The 19991-nt window shown below is 40.0% G+C and overlaps 1 protein-coding gene across 2 annotated transcripts in view; it reads left to right on the top strand.

Annotated features, from left to right (window-relative positions):
- The first annotated feature begins 332 nt into the window (after positions 1-332).
- The window catches only part of TBK1 (TANK binding kinase 1), a 52722-nt gene continuing 33063 nt past the window's right edge, over positions 333-19991 (top strand). The window contains exons 1-5 of one of the 2 annotated variants that reach the window (XM_032288498.1): positions 333-641; positions 6674-6791; positions 10821-10961; positions 13690-13819; positions 16529-16710. In XM_032288498.1, the coding sequence (XP_032144389.1) occupies positions 6705-6791; positions 10821-10961; positions 13690-13819; positions 16529-16710 (540 nt within the window). In that variant the 5' untranslated portion in view covers positions 333-641; positions 6674-6704. The other variant, XM_032288508.1, reaches the window with a different exon arrangement.

Raw genomic sequence — 19991 nt, 5'->3', positions numbered from 1 at the left:
AAGCTTAGAGTTAGATACTCCAATACAGCAATTTTCCAAAATGCCGAGAGGGAATTAAATGAACATAATAATAATTTAACGTCTTTCTGGGTGATGGGGAAGTAAGTTTGAACTACTGTGAGAAGACAGTCTGGCCCCAGGGCAGCCGAAGTGGCCCTTAAAACGTAGAATCCATCCCTTCCGGCTGGGCCGGCCTCCTGTGCCTGCCCCTCACTTGTCCCACGTCCTGCACACTTGTAAATCCTGGGATGTAATCCCTAGTTTAGCGTCGGTCCGCGCCCCACAGTCTGCCAGCGCTCGGGGAGGGGCGGGATTTGCAGTTGCGGGAATCCCGATTATTGTGTTCACTACTCAGGGCGCCTCAGCTTCACCTTCAGCGTAAGCCGGGGCGAGGGGAACAGTGGACCGGGTGTGTCTCCAGGCACCCGCTCATTACCGTGGCCCGAGAAGCCGACTCACCTATCGCAGCCGCGGCTGCGGCGGCTACCGGACGGGCCGCAGGCGTGCGCACGCGCACCCGCACCCGCGCGCCGGCCGTCGGTCACGTGGCCCCCGGCCAGGGCTTGCGAAGCCGGAAGTGTCCTGGGGCTCGAGGAGGCCGCGGGAGCCCGCCGGGGGTGGCGCGGCGGAGACCCGGCTGGGTAAGTGAGACGGCCGCGGGCGGAGGGACCAAGGCGGCGCGAGGCGCGGTCGGTCGGGCCTGCGCCGCCGGCGGGGAGCGCTCCCGCCCCCTGTGGGAGGCTGGGATGCTGAGTCAGAGCGGGGGCGGGGGCGGGCGCACTGAGAAGCCCCGCGCGACCCGAGGCCAAGCGGTCCAGGACCCCGACTGCGCGGACACTGCCTTGGGGGTGTGTGTCAGGGGCGGCCGCAGCCGGTGGAATGGTCGCGCGGACCCTGTCCCCTGCATCCCCGCTCCTCGGCGCGCGGCTGGCCCTCGACCTGCATCCCGTCCGGCGGCGCTGGGCACAAAGAGGATAACTCCGTTAACGGGCTTGGGCCCTGGCTGCCCCGGGAGGCAGGCACACCTTTTTCCCTTGGAGTTAGACTCGCTGTTTTCTGCCCTCTTTCAGAGTGTCGACAAGACTAGCAGTTTTTAAATGGATTGATTTTTTCAGAGGATTAAAAAGAGACGTTTTCTTAGAGTTTTAGTTTTGTTCAGTCAGTAGAGACTCACACCGGAAACCAGAAGCATAAGATGTTTTAAATATATGCCGATAAAATACGAATTCCCAGACGCTTCATTGCTCCTCGTCTATCAGGCTTATGGGTTTAATTTGTAATCTCTATCCCAGATAATTTTAGTAGGTGGCCTCAAAACAACTCCCAAGCAATTGCCAAATGTATAACCAAAGACTGGTCTTTTCTACTCTGGAACCCCCAGTGTGTGATTCACATAGGGGTAGAGTTTGGAAATCCTGGAACTTTGTCTATAGGCCATGTCATCAAACCTGTTTTTAATTCCTCAACAAATAGTAACTTTCGTTTTGGACGGTATGGTATAAGGAAGTAGAATGAAGACGGCATCATCAACATACTTGTTGAGTGCCTGCTTATATGCTTGTCAAAAATTTGGGAAGATTTATATGGCCAGCACCTTGTGGGTGTGCTGAGTCATGTTTTAGCATGTTGTGGAGTTATTGGAAGATAGTTTCAAAAGACATTTCCCCTGTGATGACTGTTAAATAGAAACCATAGTTTTGTATCTGCATAGAGAACAGATATCTTAGCTGATAATTTTTTTTTTAAAGGCGGGGGGAGGGGGAGGGCTGCAAAGAAAGAGAAAGGGGGAGAGAGAACAGGAGTCTTGCTCTATTGCCCAGGCTGGAATGCAATCTAAAAATAGGTATTGAAAACCTCTTTTATGCCGATAATTGTACTTAGCAGCAGAGACAGGAAGGAATAAGGGAAGAAAATTACAAACAGCCAACCAGTATTTCATTTAAATCTGTGAAATGCTATGCAAATGCTGAAGAGTGATTTACTTCCAATTATGTGGTCACTTTCAAAATAGGTGTAATGTGATACTGAAAAAAATGTACGTTCTGTAGACCTGGGGTGAAGAATTCTATAAATATTCACTGAGTTTACTTGTTCCAGGTCTGAGTTCAAATCATAGATGTCCCTGTTAATTTTCTATCTCGTTGATCCATCGAATATTAACAATGTGGTGTCAAAGTCTCCCACTATTTTTGTGCGGGAGTCCAAGTCTCTTTATAAGTCATTAAGAACTTCTCTTACATATCTGGGTGCTCCTATATTGGGTGCTTACATATTTATGATCATTGACTCCTGTTGTTGCATTGATCCTTTTACAATTATGTGATGTCCTTCATTGTTTCTTTTAGTCTTTGTTACTTTTAAAGTCTATTTTGTCAGAGAGGAAAGTTACAACTCCTGTTTTTACTTTTTTTGGTGAGTCTTTCTCCAACCTTTTGTTTTGAGTCTTTGTATCCTTGCTTATGAGACAGATCTGGATACATCCTGCTGATGGGTTTTGACTTTTTTTTCAATTTGCGTGTCTGTCTTTAATTAGAGCGTTTAATCCATTTAAATTTAGGATTAATATTGATATTTGTGAGTTTAATATTGTCATTTAATGCTAGCTGGCTATTTTGCACATTAGTTGGTGTAGATTCTTCATTATGAAGATACTCTTTACCTTTTGGTAAGTTTTTGGGATGACTGATACTGGTTGTTTCTGTGTGTAGTGCTTCTTTCAGAAGCTCTTGTAAAGCAGACCTGGTGGTGATGAAATCTCTGAGTGCTTGTTTGTTCGCGAAAAATTTTATTTTTTCTTTATTTATGAAACTTGGTTTGGCTGGATGTGAGATTCTGGGTTGAAAATTCTATTCTTTGAGGATATTGAATATTGACCCCCATTCTCTTCTAGTTTGTAGGGTTTCTGCTGAGAGATCTGCTGTGAGTCTGATAGGCTTCCCTTTATGGGTAACCTGACCTTTCTCTCTAGCTGCCCTTAGAATTTTCTCCTTTATTTCAACCCTGGTGAATCTAACGATTATGTGTCTTGGGGTTGCTCTTCTTGAGGACTATCTTTGTGGTGTTCTCTGTATTACCTGGAGTTGAGTATTGTCCTGCCTTACTAGGTTAGGAAAGTTTTCCTGAATAATATCCTGAAGAATATTTTCCAGTTTGGATTCATTCTTTTCACGACATTCAGGTGCACCTATCAAACGTAAATTAGGTGTTTTCACATAGTCCCATATTTCTTGGAGACTTTGCTCATTCCTTTTTACTTTTTCTTCTCTGATCTTGTCTTCTTGTTTCATTTCATTAAGTTGGTCTTTGACCTCTGATATCCTTTCTTCTGCTTGATCAATTTGAATGTTAAAACCTGTGCATACTTCGCGGCGTTCTCGTATTGTATTCTTCAGTTCCATTAATTCACTTATATTCCTCTCTAAATTGTCTATTCTCGTTAGGATTTTGTCAAACCTTTTTTCAAGGTTCTTGGTTTCTTTACATTGGGCTAGAACATGTTCTTTTAACTCACAGAAGTTTCTTATTATCCACCTTCTGAAGCCTAAATCTGTTAATGGAATGCACTCGTTCTCCATCAGGCCTTGTTCCCTTGATGAGGAACTGTGATCCCCTGTAGAGGGAGAGGCATTCTGATTTTAGGTATTCTCAGCCTTTTTACGCTGGCTTCTTCCCATCATTGTAAATTTATCCACCTGTCATCTTTGTAATTACCGACTTTCAAATTAGGTCTCTGAGTGGACATCCAACTTGTTGATTCCCAGCGCCGACATCTGAGCAACCCACTGCGTCGGCTAAAACAGCGGCGTTAAGATTCTTGGTGCTTTTCTGCCCGGGAATCTCCGGTCTGGCTTCCCTCTTGAGTCCCTTTTTCAATCAGCTGAATGGGTGACTCTGCTTTCCTGGAGCTCCAAACGTCGACCAAAAGGGGATCCAGTCCCGTTTACTCTGCACTGAAAACTGCCGTGCCCGCCACAAGAGTCGTGCTGGTGACCCGTGGGGCTCCTCTGCTGGGAATCTCCTGGTCTGTGAGCAACAAAAATTCATCTGAAAGTGTGGTGTTCTCTTGCTCTCTGCGCTTTCACTGGGAGCTACAATCCTGAGCTACTAGTAATCAGCCATCTTGGATATCCCTCCAATAGTTTTCTTATTATCCTGAATGTACATACACAAAGGTACCTAATGGTACTATTTGTCATTCGCAGTTTTCTGAAACAGCAAAGTTACATTGATTAGGGAAGGTTTTTCATTAGATAGTTGAGACGTTTATTACTGTATTGTGAATGAAATGTAGTAACTGACAAATATGAATTCCTTATTTGTGAAAAAGGAATCTTATTTTTATTGCTTATTTCCAGTAGTCGTATATAAAATTTATCTGAATTAGATGGGTAGTAAAATTATATAAAAATATCCTACTGTGGCAGTGATTGGTAAAATTTGAGACCCCCCCTGACCATTCTGTACATTCCTAACCCTACTTGGGATATTGGTGGTCATTAATTCATCACAGAATACCTAGTCTAGCATACTGCTTTTGGCTTTAACTTACTATGGACGGAAGTTAAAATCCATGTTTTGATATGACAGTACAGCAGGTTTAAAGGGGCATGATGGGGCTAGTGTTTGTGCTATGTTAGCATGGATTTTAGTTCAAGGTGGAACTTGGATACTTTGTATACCTTGATGGAGCCATAGCTTTTCAGTATTAAAGACTTGGTAATATAGGCTATTTGGTATGGTTACATATTTATACTTGGAGGTTGGAGAAACCTTCCTTAAATTGATTTCAGAAGAGTTCATACCTTTTCAGGAATAATTTTTGTACCTTTCCTTTATGCTTGTCAGGTTCTGTGTAGATGAAATTTTAGCTTATGGAAATATTATGCAGTGGCAACATTTGTTTTCTTTAGTGTTTCCCTGCCCTGAAGGAAACAAAGTAATTTTTTCTATATTTGTTTTATTTTACATTATTACTTTTCTTTATCTTAATACACTTTAAGCCAGGCACGGTGGCTCATGCCTGTAATACCAGCACTTTGGGAGGTCAAGGCAGTTGGATCATGAGGTCAGGAGTTCAAGACCAACCTGGCCAACATAGTGAAACCTGGTCTCTACTAAAAGTACGAAAAGTTAGCTGGGTGTACTGGTGGGTGCCTCTAATTCCAGTTACTTGGGAGGCTGAGGCAGGAGAATTGCTTGAACCTGGGAGGTGGAGGTTGTGGAGGTGGAGATTGCACCACTGCACTCAACCCTGGGCAATAGTATGATACCCCATCTTTTTTTTTTTTTTTTTTTGAGACGGAGTTTCGCTCTTGTTACCCAGGCTGGAGTGCAATGGCGCGATCTCGGCTCACCGCAACCTCCGCCTCCTGGGTTCAGGCAATTCTCCTGCCTCAGCCTCCTGAGTAGCTGGGATTACAGGCATGTGCCACCATGCCCAGCTAATTTTTTGTATTTTTAGTAGAGACGGGGTTTCACCATGTTGACCAGGATGGTCTCGATCTCTTGACCTCGTGATCCACCCGCCTCGGCCTCCCAAAGTGCTGGGATTACAGGCTTGAGCCAGCGCGCCCGGCCGATACCCCATCTTAAGAAAAACAAACACTATGTCATAGATTATCATCTTTCAAAACGTTTGAGGGAGATAACAATATCACTCTCATTGACAAAGACTAAATTAGAAGAGAAATAGATGTTTCTTTCAGACCTGTGATAAGTGAATTAAATTGAACATTTGTTATTGGTTAATGTTTTTTTCAAAGCCCACACAGCATTTTAGCCTTGAATATTGGTAGAAACTTAGTTTCTGTTTGTTTGTTTTTGTTTTTTTGAGATGAGCCTTGCTCTGTCTCCCAGGCTAGAATGGGGTGGAATGGGATGGCACGATCTCGGCTCACTGCATCCTCCACTTCTTGGTTCAAGTGATTCTCCTGCCTCAGCCTCCGGAGTAGCTGGAATTACAGGCATCTGCCACCATGCCTGGCTAATTTTTGTACTTTTTGTGGAAACGGAGCTTTGCCATGTTGGCGAGGGTGGTCTCAAATTTCTGACCTCCGGTGATTGCCTGCCTCAGCCTCACAAAGTGCTGGGATTATAATAGGTGTGAGCCACTGCTCCCAGCTGAAACTTAGATTTTTTTTTGTCATATTATTGTATTTCATTATCGTATGTGTAGTATATACTAATGTAAAGCGAAGAAATGTAAACAAAATGAAAGTCAGGGAGAAAATGGCATCTTGCTTTAATCTTCAAGTTAAAGTTACTCTTAACAATCCATTGATACCATTATGTCAAATTTTAGTCATCCCTGCAGAATTTTAGACCAATAAAAACGGACAAGGTAACACCAAAAATTTAAGCACAGAAAGTGATATTAAAAAGTTGAAAGTAAAATCTATCTTGGCTACAGCTGAACATTCAGATCTGTCTCTCCAGAGGAAAATCTAACTTGAGTCATAATGGTTCATATTTTGATTAGTTCATACCATATCATTTAGCAACTTATGACTTGAAAATACTTTGAAACTTAGATTTTTATATTGAAGTGTTTATACACTTGAATTTAGCAACAGATAATGGGTGATCTTACTTGAAACTAAAAACGGCTAACATTTGTTTCTTAGCTGTATTATTTCCTTAAAACATATTTGTAAATCTTTTTTTTTCCCCTTAGCATAACAAGAGAATCGCCTGATCCAGTCAAGATGCAGAGCACTTCTAATCATCTGTGGCTTTTATCTGATATTTTAGGCCAAGGAGCTACTGCAAATGTCTTTCGTGGAAGACATAAGGTTGGTACAGAGAAAACTTTGAAGGCCTTTTAATCACTGTATATATTTTGTTCTAAGATACATGCTTACACTAAAATATGTGACTTGGTGATTTTGATTCCTTTGTCTGAAGAAATTGTTTTAATGATTTTTATGGTTATTTAAGGCATAGCTATGTCAGGCAATGAACATATCTACCCAGTGGCAGCAGAGGTTAAGTGTCAGTGAGTGGTGGAAAACAGATAGGTTGAAAATGGACTGGGAAAGATTAGTTTTGTGCCTTTTGATGCTTTCCCCAGCCTAGCTTCCCTATAGTAGAGAGTGATTTTGCTGACCAAAGTTCAGTGTAGTGATTTGGGGTAGCATTTGATGTGGCATTTTTGATGGTAGGGAGGCAGATGTATAGTTGGCGGGGAACTCACAGGTGTTTCTGCTATGCTCTGATAAGGGTAGGTGCCCCTACTAAAACAGCATCCTGCAAAGTTGATTGGAGTAAAATGAGATTCTCAACAAGGATCCCAGGTTGAAAAGAGTATATTTTGGTATGAGGTAATCAGAACCTGATAGTGGAAGTGTGAATAGACTAAAAAGATTATTCCCAGAGGCACTTCAAGAACCAAAAAGGATTTTGTGTCAGATTCAATATGGAGGATGAAATTAAATATAGTTAAAATAATTTAAAATGAGGAAATTGAAGATAATTAAACTTTCTATTCTGGGAAAGAAGCTGGAAAAACAGAGTCTATTCTGGGAAAGAAGCTGGAAAAATGGAGTACAAAGTTCTTTTATAACACAAATAATAACTAATTTTTCAGTCTTATGAATTTGTTTTGAGCTAAAATATGTTTGGAGCTTCCTAAATTCTTACCTTCAGAACTAGGGCCCAAAACGTTTTAGTATAGAGGGATTGCTTCCTCTTTTCCTGTATTCTTGAGACTACCAGTCAGTTCTGTCAGTGACGATGAGATAAGCATGCATGGAGAAGGGCAGTTTCCTCTGGGGAGAGAATATTGACTATAAACACCCTTTATTGCTCGTAGAGAATGAATTAGAGGTACCATACAGACACCTTTTAGCTTTCCTCCCCTGCATCTAGAATTGTCCACAAGCTATGGATTCTTATTCAGATTACTTTTGATCAATCCTTGGTATCCCATCCTAGAAGCTGCTTTTATTTTATGCCAAGGAGAAAATGACTGGTGACTCAGAATTTAGCATTGAGAACACATCTGATCATCTTATCTTCCTGTAGTCCAAATTAACAAACTTTAATAATCACTTGGTATATGTCAGGCTCTATGGCAGACCTAGTGAATATAACTGTAGCTAATGTGCAGTACCTGGAAACAGTTTCGAGTTTAGTAGCAAGATGGATTAGAAAGGAAGTAAATTGGAAGCTGATGGGATAAGAGATAGTCAGTAGTGGTAGAGACTGGGTGAGACACATTGAAAGGGCCTGGCACTAGATGATATGTCACATATTGTGGTCCTCTTTCCTTACTTAATTACTCAGTGTCCTTCACTTTAGTGCCGACACATAATATGCACTCTATAAATGTTAGCTGAATGAAATAATACGTGAATGAATGACGACTGATTAGATTACTCCAAGATAACCTGAAGTTCTTCAAAGGAAACAGAGATGTACTTTACCCATTACAGTGTGGAAATCCAAAATGAGAATTTGAGCAGTATAAGAATTAATTAAAAGATTGACAAGTCGGGTGTGGTGCTCACACGTATAATCCCAGCACTATGGGAGGCTGAAGCAGGTGGATTGCTTGTGTCCAGGAGTTTTGAGACCAGCCTGGGCAACATGGCAAAACCCTGTTTCTACTAAAAATACGCACACATGTATAATCCCAGCACTATAGGAGGCTGAAGCAGGTGGATTGCTTGTGTCCAGGAGTTTTGAGACCAGCCCGGGCAACATGGTAAAACCCCGTTTCTACTAAAAATACGCACGCACACACACACACACACACACACACACACACGCACACACGAAAAAGATTGCCAAGGCACGGTCTAGTATTTAGTCCCCAACAGTTTTCCTAGGGGTGTGCTTTGAGAATGTTTGTTCTTAGTGACAGCAATTTCAAGTGCTAAGGACTATATTCTTCAAAAAATCCTGCTTCCGCCTAACTATTTAAAGGATTTTTACCATGATGTTAGCACTTTTATATTATTGCTTAGAATGACCAAATTCTTACATTTGTTGCTTGTTATTCAAAGTATATTACCCACTGAATCTCTTTTTCATTAAACTGCTTTTAGCTACTAATGTATGAATGTGAGTATGTGTATATGTGTGTGATTACCATGGTGAAGTTGAAGGGAAGAGAGTTGAAGGATGTGTTGATCTGCACATATGGAGATATATGTAGGTATAAATATATATGGATCTCTATGATATGTATACACTTTAACCTAGTGAATAATAGATGACTGTGTAGGTGAATAAAGGGAAAATGGTACGTTGCCACCTGTATCCCGATAACCCCACAGATATGATGTAGTCTACACAAGTTTGGAAAATAATGACCATGAGCACAGTAAGTATATTGCAACATTGTATTATTTTTCCTGCTTGCTCTTTCGCTAGGGTTCTCCTAGTTTTAGACTGAGTTTGAGGCCTGTCTCAGATTAAGAAAAATCTCTTGGGTGATACATAGATTTGGCAGTCTTTACCCTTGCTGAACAAAGGGAAATACAGTGGAACTGAACTATGAATTCTTCTCTTTTCGTATGTCTGAAAATGGTAATTGACTCTATCTTTCATTTTCCTCTGGAAAGAATATACATCAGTTTATATATTTGGCATGACCAGGGTGAGGGGAATCACATAGGATTATGAAGCAGTTAAATGGCCTTAAGAAAAGGACCATGCAATTCTGGAGTGAGAGAGGAGGATGATAGCACTTAGTGGTGAATCTGTGGAAGGTATAAAGAGGACTCCAAAGCAGGAACAGTACAGAGGTCCTGACAGAGAAGCCATGAAATATCTTTAGGAATGTGGTGCTTGAACCCCGGGCTCAAAGAGAAAAGGATTTTCCCGCTTGCTGTAGGGAACTTCAACCTTGGATAAATGGGGGAAAATGTAAGGCTAAATTCAGGACCTGGGCTGGGCACCAGGGAGAGGCTTGCCCTTTAGAGTGATTGGAAGGAAGTGGGAGGGTCTGAAAAAGAGTCTTAAAGGAAGGGTTAGTAAGAAGAACATGTGAGTATGATATTTACCTGAAATGTAAGTATGTGTTTTGAATCTCTAAGATTCCCTCCCAACTACAGCTGTGCTTTGTAATTCTGTGTGTGATCTACTTCAGTAGGTCGTGAAAGAGTGAGAGTGGGATGCTATAGTACATCAGTAGAGAAGAAGAAATAAATGCCTTTAATCCTCTAGAGAGGGTCTGTGAAGGAACAGCCTGCCCTGGTCATCTAGGTAGAGTTGCAGGAAGTAACCCAGGGCAGCAGGGGAGACTCCAACTGGAAAGTCTACTTTAGCCTCACTCTGCAACTCCTGCTCCCCCTACTCCCCTCCTCCACATTGTCTTAGCTACAAAATATTTCTGAAAAGTTAATTGTATTACTTTGATATTCTTAATAAAAATCTCATAGGTGGAATATAGTGTTCAGTCTCTCTGTCCTGCTTTGATTAGTTTGAAATTATTAGGCTTTGGAGAAACCCTCATGAGTTTCACTTTCTATTTCATATCCAAAAGGTTTTGCTTTTGATACTGTTATAGCTTTTATCTTCTGATGTGTGACTATTTTTGCCACTAGTTTATCCTTATGGAAGCTTTATTTATAATATGAAAGAAAATAGCCTTTTCTAAATTCCAAAAGGTATAATTTGAAAGAAACGTTGAGTAGTTGATTGATTCATTTTAGTTTTTTAGAAAAGTCAGGGTCTGAGTACAGATTCCCTGTGCCTAAAAGATGCATGATGTTCTATAAGAAAATAAGTTGCAGTAGCTAGTCCTAATGCTACCTTTTAATTTCTTTTATAATATTATGAATAAATAAAACATTTCTTTTTTTTTTTTTTTTAAGAAAACTGGTGATTTATTTGCCATCAAAGTATTTAATAACATAAGCTTCCTTCGTCCAGTGGATGTTCAAATGAGAGAATTTGAAGTGTTGAAAAAACTCAATCACAAAAATATTGTCAAATTATTTGCTATTGAAGAGGAGGTAAGTAGTAAAACTTCAGTTAATCTTGTATTTCTTGTAGCTATGAGTCAAGAGATAGAATCTAATATTAAAAAATGGATTTTCTAAAACTATTGAAAATTAGGGTTTGTATAACCAATTACTTTATCCTAAAGGATCCTTGAATAAATAGAACAGTAAAAATAAAATGTCATAAAAATGGAATCAGAAACAGTAGTATAAGAAATAAAAGGGGGCCAGGCGCAGTGTAGCTTATGCCTATAATTCAGCACTTTGGGAGGCCAGAGCTGGAGGATCACTGGCATTCAGGAATTAGAGAACAGTCTGGGCAACATGGCGAAACACTGTCTCTGTAAAAAAATACAAATATTAGCCATATGTGGAGGTGTGCGCCTGTAGTTCCAGCTACTCAGGAGGCTGAGGTGGGAGGATTACCTGAGCCTGAGAGGTCAAGGCTATGGTAACCATATTGCACCACTGTACTCCAGCCTAGGTGATGGAGCGAGACCCTATCTCAAAAAAAAAAAAAAAGGAAAGAAAAAAAAGAAAAGTGTATTGAATATGGTTACCAGTATTACTGTTATCAAAAGAAAGGTAACAAGTTAAATCAACATAATTACAAAAAGAAAAAATCAAACTTTTAAAAGAATAAAAATTTTTTATTTTGTAAAAGAATAAAAATTTCAGGAGTACTGGAGTTTAAGATATGAAGTCCAATTATAAGAGAATTGATTTTTTTAAGGGGAAATAGTGAAAGTAAGAATGTCATTAGGAAAATTAACCTAGAAGTAATGGAAATAGAAATTATATTAATCCCTTTAAATATGAGCAGTCAATAAAATCTTTGGGAAAAATGTAGTTTATACTCTCTATCCTAGTGATTTTATTTTTAGTGTTTATTAGAAAGTAATCAGAAATACAATTTCATCCATAAAGATGTGAATTGGTGTCCTGTTTACAATAAAGAATGGTTAAATACGTAGAATAAATTAGAATGTGTGGCAGATAGTTACCTGAAGTTAGCAAAACTCAAGGTTAAGAGCATAGCCTTCCTGCTCAAGACTTCTGATATCCATCGCAAAGGAGTTTGGCAAACTGCACAGTCATAGAGAAGTTCCCACAAGACTACCCTTACATCATACCAGCCAGCTACAAATACAGGGGTTGCCCATGACACTCAGATTTGGTAATTTGCTGGAATGTAGAATGACTCACAAAACTCAGGAGAATGCTGTAGTTATGATTACAGGGTTTTTTTTGTAGCAAAAGGATACAAATTAGAGAACCAGCCAGAGGAGACACAAAGCGTGGAATGTGGGAGGGTTTCAAACTTGAAGCTTCTTTGTCCCGAGGGATATATCACTCTCTCAGCATTGATGTATGACAGTATGCATGGAGTATTGCCAGTTAGGGAAGCTCGCTCAAGCCTTTGGTGTCCAGGGTTTTTACTGAGGCTGGATCACTGATTGCCTGTATTGCTGACCTTTAGTCCCCAGCCTCTTCCAGAGGTTTGGGATAATTCCTTTAGACCCCGTTTCTTCTGGAAGGCAGAGCTGATATGGTGTATTCTGAAGTTCGCATCATGAATCACGCTGTTAGACTATCCAGTGGCTAAAGTCCCCAGAGGAACAAAGACAGAAGTCTTGTTCTTTCAGATGGGATATTTCAGGAACCAGAGATCACTTTCTAGTAGCCAAGGGCAAAGCCTGACTTCTCTTTGGGTAAAGTTAATTTTTTACTGTCCAATAGTTAAGTGGTAATGAAAAGAGATATTTACCAAAATTTTAATCTTCTTGGAACACCTTATATATGATGTTACATGAGAAGAATCAGGATTAAAAATATATCTGTAGTATGATCTTAGTATATACAGTGTGATATACAGACAGCGTTATGTATCTATGACATGATTTGATCCATAGACAAAAGACTGAAAGGAAGTACACCAACATATTAATTCATTATCTCCAGGTAATGGAATTATGTATACTTCATCATTTAAAATCAACATTTTGGCTGGGTGAGGTGGCTCACCCCTGTAATCCCAGCACTTTGGGAGGCCAAGGCAGGCAGATCCTGGCTAACACAGTGAAATCTTGTCTCTACTAAAAATACAAAAAATTAGCCGGGCATGGTGGCATGCACCTGTAGTCCCAGCCCCTTGGGAGGCTGAGACAGGAGAAATTCTTGAACCTGGGAGGCGGAGGTTGCAGTGAGCCGAGATTGTGCCACCCCATTCCAGCCTGGGTGACAGAGCGAGACTCCATCTAAAAAAAGAACAAGGAAAAGAAAAATTAGCCAGGCATGGGGGTGCATGCCTATAGTCCCAGCTACTTGGGAGGCTGAGGTGGAAAAATCACTTGAACCTTGGAAGTGGAGGTTTCAGTGAGCCAAGATCGCACCATTGCACTCCAGCCTAGGTGACAGAGTGAGACTTTGTCTCAAAAAAAAAAAAAAAATTAAGATAATTTTAACAGAACCATTGTAACATTGTACTAGTGATTTTGCAGTTCAGATTTAGCTAGTTTTTACCGTGGTTTGTCTTCTAAAAGAAATCCAACTTCTTAATAAGAATTTGGAAGATGTTAATTCTTATATGTGTATGGTCAACAGATATTGAATCTCAGGTGAAGCAAAGTGCCTTCATCATTGTAGCAAATCCTGCATTTAAATGAAATCAGATAAGTACTGGCGTATAATCAAAATTTATTTTTTATGTTCATTCCCAATCAATGATTTTTGTTTTCAGACAACAACAAGACATAAAGTACTTATTATGGAATTTTGTCCATGTGGAAGTTTATACACTGTTTTAGAAGAGCCATCTAATGCCTATGGACTACCAGAATCTGAATTTTTAATTGTTTTGCGAGATGTGGGTATGTTTATTTATATGATTTCATTTATATATAAAATTTAATAACATAGAATTAAAAAAAGATATCTTACATTCAAAACTGAAGACCTTTATGCAATGCTTCCTTAGACATGACACCAAAAGCACAGATACCAAAAATAAATACATAAATTGGACTTTATCAACATTAAACTTTTTTGTGCTTCAAAGGACATCAGGTAAGTGAAAAGACAGCCCATAGAATGAGAAAAAAATGTTTGTAAGTCATACACCTCACAAGAAATTTTCATCCAGACAACTCAACAATAAAAAGCTAAACAACCCAATTTAGAAATGGGCAAATGTCATGTAGACATTTCTCCAAAGAAGGTACACAAGTGGCTAACAAGTACATAAAAAAAATGCTCAACATTATTGGTCATTAGGGAAATGCTCATCAAAACCACAATGAAATACCACTTTATACCAACAGAAATGCCTAATATCAAAAAGACAAACAGGGCCAACCATGGTGGTTCACACTTGTAATCCCAGCACTTTGGGAGGCGGAGGCAGGCAGATTGCTTGAATCCAGGAGTTCAGGATCAGCCTGAGCAACATAGTGAGACCCTGTTCCTACAGAAAGTAAAATAAAATGTAGCCAAGCATGGTGGCATGCACCTGTAGTTTCAGCTACTCAGGAGGTTGTGGTGGGAGGATCGCTTTAGCCCAGGATATTGAGGCTGCTGTTAGCAATGATTGTGCTACCACACTTCAGCCTGGGCAATAGAGCAAGACCGTGTCTCAAAAAAAAAAAAATGAAGACAAGCAACAAGTGTTGGCAAGAATATGGAGAAATTGGAACCCTCATACATTGCTGGTAGGATTATAAAATGATATAGCCATTTTGGAACACAGTCTAGAAGTTCCTCAAAAAGTTGAATATATAATTATTTAACTTTTGACCAAATAATCGAGCAATTCCACTGCTGCGTATATACCCCAAATAATTAACATATCCATATAAAAACTTGTACTCCAGTGTATTTAGCAGCATTGTTCATAATAGCAAAAAAAAAAAAAAAAAAAAAGGGAACAGCCCAAATGTCCATCAACTGATGAATAAACAAAAATGTAGTATGTCCATACAATAGAATGAATATTATTTGTTTACAACAAGATATGAAGTAGGCTGGGTCCGGTGGCTCATGCCTGTATTCCCAGCACTTTGGGAGGCTGAGGCGGGCGGATCACGAGGTCAGGAGATCAAGACCTTCCTAGCCAACATGGTGAAACCCCATCTCTACTAAAAATACAAAAAAAAAAAAAAATTAGCTGGGTGTGGTAGTGCGCACCTGTAGTCCCAGCTACTTGGGAGGCTGAGGCAGGAAAATTGCTTGAACCCAGGAGGCAGAGAGTGCAGTGAGCTGAGATCAGGCCATTGCACTACAACCTGGGTGACAGTGCAAGTCTCAAAAAAATAAAAAGATAGGAAGTAGTTGTATATGCTACAACATGGATGAACTTGAAAACATTATGCTAAGTAAAAGAAGCCAGACACAAAGACTTCAATATTATATGATTTCATTTATATGAAATGTCGAGAATAGACAAATCCATAGAGACAGAAAGCAGATTAGTGGTTGTTAGGGGATTAGCGGAAGTTAGAGTTGGGTATGAGGTGTGTTTTTGGTGTGACAAAAGTATTCTGAAACTAGTTGTGATATTTGCACAACTCTGTGACTATACTAAAAAAGTGAATTGTACACCTAAAAAAGATGAATGTTATTTGTTAATTATATCTCAGTAAACCTATTCTTTAAAAATATTACAATCAAAGGAAATTACTTCTTGAAAGAAATGAATCAAATAGTTTAAGAATGGGAAAAGTCAAGTGATAAAGAAGGTAAAAGGTTGGTGGGAATTCTTGAACTTGACACTGGAAGCAGAGTGATTATTTAGGTGAGGTTACAATGAGAGAGAAACAGAATTAATATTACTAGTATGCTAGAGCCTGTTAATCAGATAGAAATTATAGATATGATATCTTCCTAAGTGTATTGATAGTCCTGAGTTTTAATAATTATACATTGATACTCCTAAACCTTTTACATATTTTGAATTTGAACATTCATCTGTCAGCCGTCAAGCAAATGTTTGAAGTTATCACTCAGTGATACTGCCTGTCAGTTAGACAAAATAGCTTAATTTCCGCAAAGTAGACAACTTTGCCCTTAAGAAAAAGAAAAGAAAATGGGCTTTTTGGAATAGTGCCAAGCATATGAGAATACATTTTTATGGAAACAAGTTTGACACTTTGCCATCTTTCTATTTCTTTTTTGCTATTTTACATATTGAGTCCAGTTTACTTTTTAGGGAATTTTTTTTCTCAAGATAAAGAAATGTAAAACTCTGGTGAAAGATTGGTATCTTTCTTGGGAATCTTTATTATTTTTGTTTAAACAGATCAGCCACATACACATAACCAAAGTAATTCAAGAAATCATACGCTTAAGACTTTTGTTACATTTTCCTGGTAGTACTTAAGAGACATTGGATTCTTCCTTAGACCACATTAATTTTTATCATTCTAAAACTTCTTATAACTAAAAAATACTCTGTTATTTGAGTAAAATGAACCAAATTATGGAAAGACTTACATTGTTTGGATGAATATATCAATGAATTTGGGACATGCACACATACACATAAATATCTACATTATGACTTCTTTTGTTTTATATTGTTGAAGTGGGTGGAATGAATCATCTTCGGGAGAATGGCATAGTGCACCGTGATATCAAGCCAGGAAATATCATGCGTGTTATAGGGGAAGATGGACAGTCTGTATACAAGCTCACCGATTTTGGTGCAGCTAGAGAATTAGAAGATGACGAGCAGTTTGTTTCTCTGTATGGCACAGAAGAATATTTGGTAAGTCATGCATCGCTAATATTTTCATTTAAAGAAGCTTGATATATTGTAATTATAATTGGGTAATTAGTCAGCCAATTCGCTATAAAATGTCATAATTTTTATGACAAAAAATAAATTTTCTATTCTAATGAATATGTGTAACATGGGAATTAGGTACTCATTTTTAAGGGTGCTATTATTTTTCTGTTAAAAATTCTTGGAAGTTTTATAGCACCCTTAAATTCTTTAGTTTTACTGATGCTATGGATCTATATTAAAAGGGTCCCTTTTTTGATGAGCAGTTAATAAATGACAAGCTTGTCATAATACTGTTTCTTATATATTCATTATATTTATGAAACAGAAAATTCTGTTTGGGGGAGTTGGTTATCGAATGACCAAAAGGACCATTGTTAGAAACACACACACAAAATGCCCCTGAGAGGACCTAACTTGAAATTGTAGAAAGCTAGAAAAGTTCTGTGATTGAAAAAGTTTATATAGGTGTGTTTTTGTAAAGTCAGTAAATATTTGAAACATTTAAGAAAATATACTTTAAATACTTTTAACATGTGATCAGGAAGTTTAATATATATCACTCATTAATTGTTCATGTCTCTGGGTTTTGTCTTAAAAGTCACAGAATCTGTGACTTTTTTGCATTTGGATTGTGCTGTTGTAATTTTTTATTTTTTTTGAGACAGAGTCTCTCTCTAGCCAGGCTGGAGTGCAATGGCATGATCTTGGCTTACTGCAGCTTCCGCCTCCCAGGTTCAAGTGATTCTTCGGCCTCAGCTTCCCAAGTAGCTGGGACTCCAGGCACGTGCCACCACACCCAGCTAATTTTTGTATTTTTAGTAGAGATGAGATTTCACCATGTTGGCCAGGATGGTCTCGATCTCTTGACCTGGTGATTCACCCGCCTCAGCCTCCCAAAGTGCTGGGATTATAGGCGTGAGCTACCACGCCCAGCCGTGCTATTGTAATTTTATAAGTTGAAAGATGTCTATCAGCCTCTATAGCTTTATTCAGATTATTCTAAGTCTGGCATGAACTAAGTCTCCTTTTTTTTTTTTTTTTTTGAGACAGAGTCTCATTCTGTCACCAGGCTGGAGTGCAATGGTGTGATCTCGGCTCGCTGCAACCTCCGTTTCCCAGGTTCAAGTGATTCTCCTGCCTCAGTCTCCCGAATAGTTGGGAATACGGGGACATGCCAACACCCCCAGCTAATATTTGTATTTTTATTAGAGATGGAGTTTCACCATGTTGGCCAGGATGGTCTCAATCTCTTGACCTCGTGATCCACCTGCCTTGGTCTCCCAAAGTGCTAGGATTACAGGAATGAGCCTGGCTGAACTAAGTATCTTACATTGTTATCCTAACAATTGATACCTCCAAATTGATCTGTAGATATATGTGATGATCTTTTAGATAAGAGTACTTAAGAATAGGCCAGGCGCAGTGGCTCATGCGTATAATTCCACCACTTTGGGAGGCCGAGGCAGAAGGATTACTTGAGCCCAGGAGTTCAAGACCAGTCTGGGCACAATGACAAGATCCCATCTCTGCAAAAAATTACAAAATTAGCCAGGCATGGTGGCACACACTTGTAGTCCCAGCTACTCAAGAGGCTGAGGCAGAAGGCTTTCTTGAGCCCAGGAATTTGAGGCAGCAGTAAGCTGCAGTTGTACCACTGCTCCATCTCTACTTGCTGTGTGCTACTGAACCCAGTGGCATCAGTCTGGCCTCCTCTTCCCTACATAGACCTGTGTTGTAGAGGGCCCAAGATGCCTATGGGGTCCTCTGGCTATCTGAGTTGTGACATGTGACCTGCTTAGTGATGCAGTGAACTGTCATTGTGGATCTGGAGAATGTGTCATAGAACATAGATGGTATAGGAAATATAGTTATAATGAATTCACCTTCAAGCTTCCTGAGACTCTTGGCTGGAACAGAGACAGGACTCAAACATTTCTTTCTTTCTTTTTTTTTTTTGAGGCAGAGTCTCACTCTGTTGCCCAGGTTGGAGTGCAGTGGCGTGGTCTCTGCTCACTGCAACCTCCACCTCCCGGGTTCAGGTGATTCTCCTGCCTCAGCCCCCTGAGTAGCTGGGACTACAGGCACCCGCAACCGTGCCTGGCTAATTTTTTTGCATCTTTAGTAGAGACAGGGTTTTACCATCTTGGCCAGGCTGGTCTCAAACTCCTGACCTTGTGATCCGCCCGCCTCAACCTCCCAAAATGCTGGGATTACAGGCGTGAGCCACTGTGCCCAGCCGGACTCAAACATTTCTCATGAGTAGGCTTGATCTCCTGAATTCTCCGTGAGAATATAAGCTCCACAAGAACAGGGACTTTCATCTTAGCCTGCCGAGGACACCAAGCAGAGTTAGACAAGAAGAAATCACCACCTTCCAGCTCCTTTCTCTGTCCTACATGACATTTGTGCTTTTGCTGTTTTTCTTTTGTCTCTTCTTGGGCCTCAACACGTGACTGAGTCAACACACAAGCATCTTCATTCTCATTTCTCCATTGGTGGTCTTCTCAGTTACGTTTGGCTAGACTGTGCTTTCTGCTTCAAGAAGCAGTGCTGCTTAATTCACACCGGAGTTTTGGTTCAAGGCAGCTTCCTGTTTCCTTCACTTTCCCCAGCTCTGACATTAGCGTTCCCTTTTTTCTTAGAGCAGTGAGCCTCCAATAAATAGCTCAAAACCATCCCAGACAGCCTCCTTTCCAATAGCAAGCTCAAGCCTATGTCCTTCAAATTCAATTACTAGATAAGATAACTTGTTCAAAAATTCGGTTTCTCTCTCTTTCTCTGTTTCTCTCACCCAATACTTTTTTTCACCAACGCCTCTTTCTATAAGAACAGCCTATTTCTAAAAGCTAGCTCACCACCCCCAGCTCCTTGTCTCTGGGGCTCACACCTGTCACGATCAAAGCTGCAGTAGATGAGTGCTCAGGACACTGCCATTCCCGGGAGGGCACTACTTCCCCCAAGGTTCACTGCTCTAAGAATGTTCTTGGGCTTCAGTCTGGTTCCATCAGGCCCAGAGAAAGCAGCTGCAAAGGCCTGGAGACAAGAATGACCTCAGGAGTTGGAGAAACAGAAAAGATGGCAATTTTGCTGGAATTTAGTGAGTGAAGAGGCAAGTGGAAGGAGTCAGAATTAAAGAAGTGATTGGGGGCCGGCCAGATCAGATAGGCTAGTAGTTTAAACCCTGTCAAACCAATACCCCCTTTTATAATAAATATTTTGCAGTGTTCCCTTTAATATCTTTTTTTTTTTTTTTTTTTTTT

Source organism: Sapajus apella, unplaced genomic scaffold (assembly GCF_009761245.1).
Source record: "Sapajus apella isolate SASKATOON/1434 unplaced genomic scaffold, GSC_monkey_1.0 scaffold2, whole genome shotgun sequence".
NCBI classification, from domain to species: Eukaryota; Metazoa; Chordata; class Mammalia; order Primates; family Cebidae; genus Sapajus; species Sapajus apella.
This window is presented reverse-complemented; position numbering and strand designations above follow the sequence as displayed.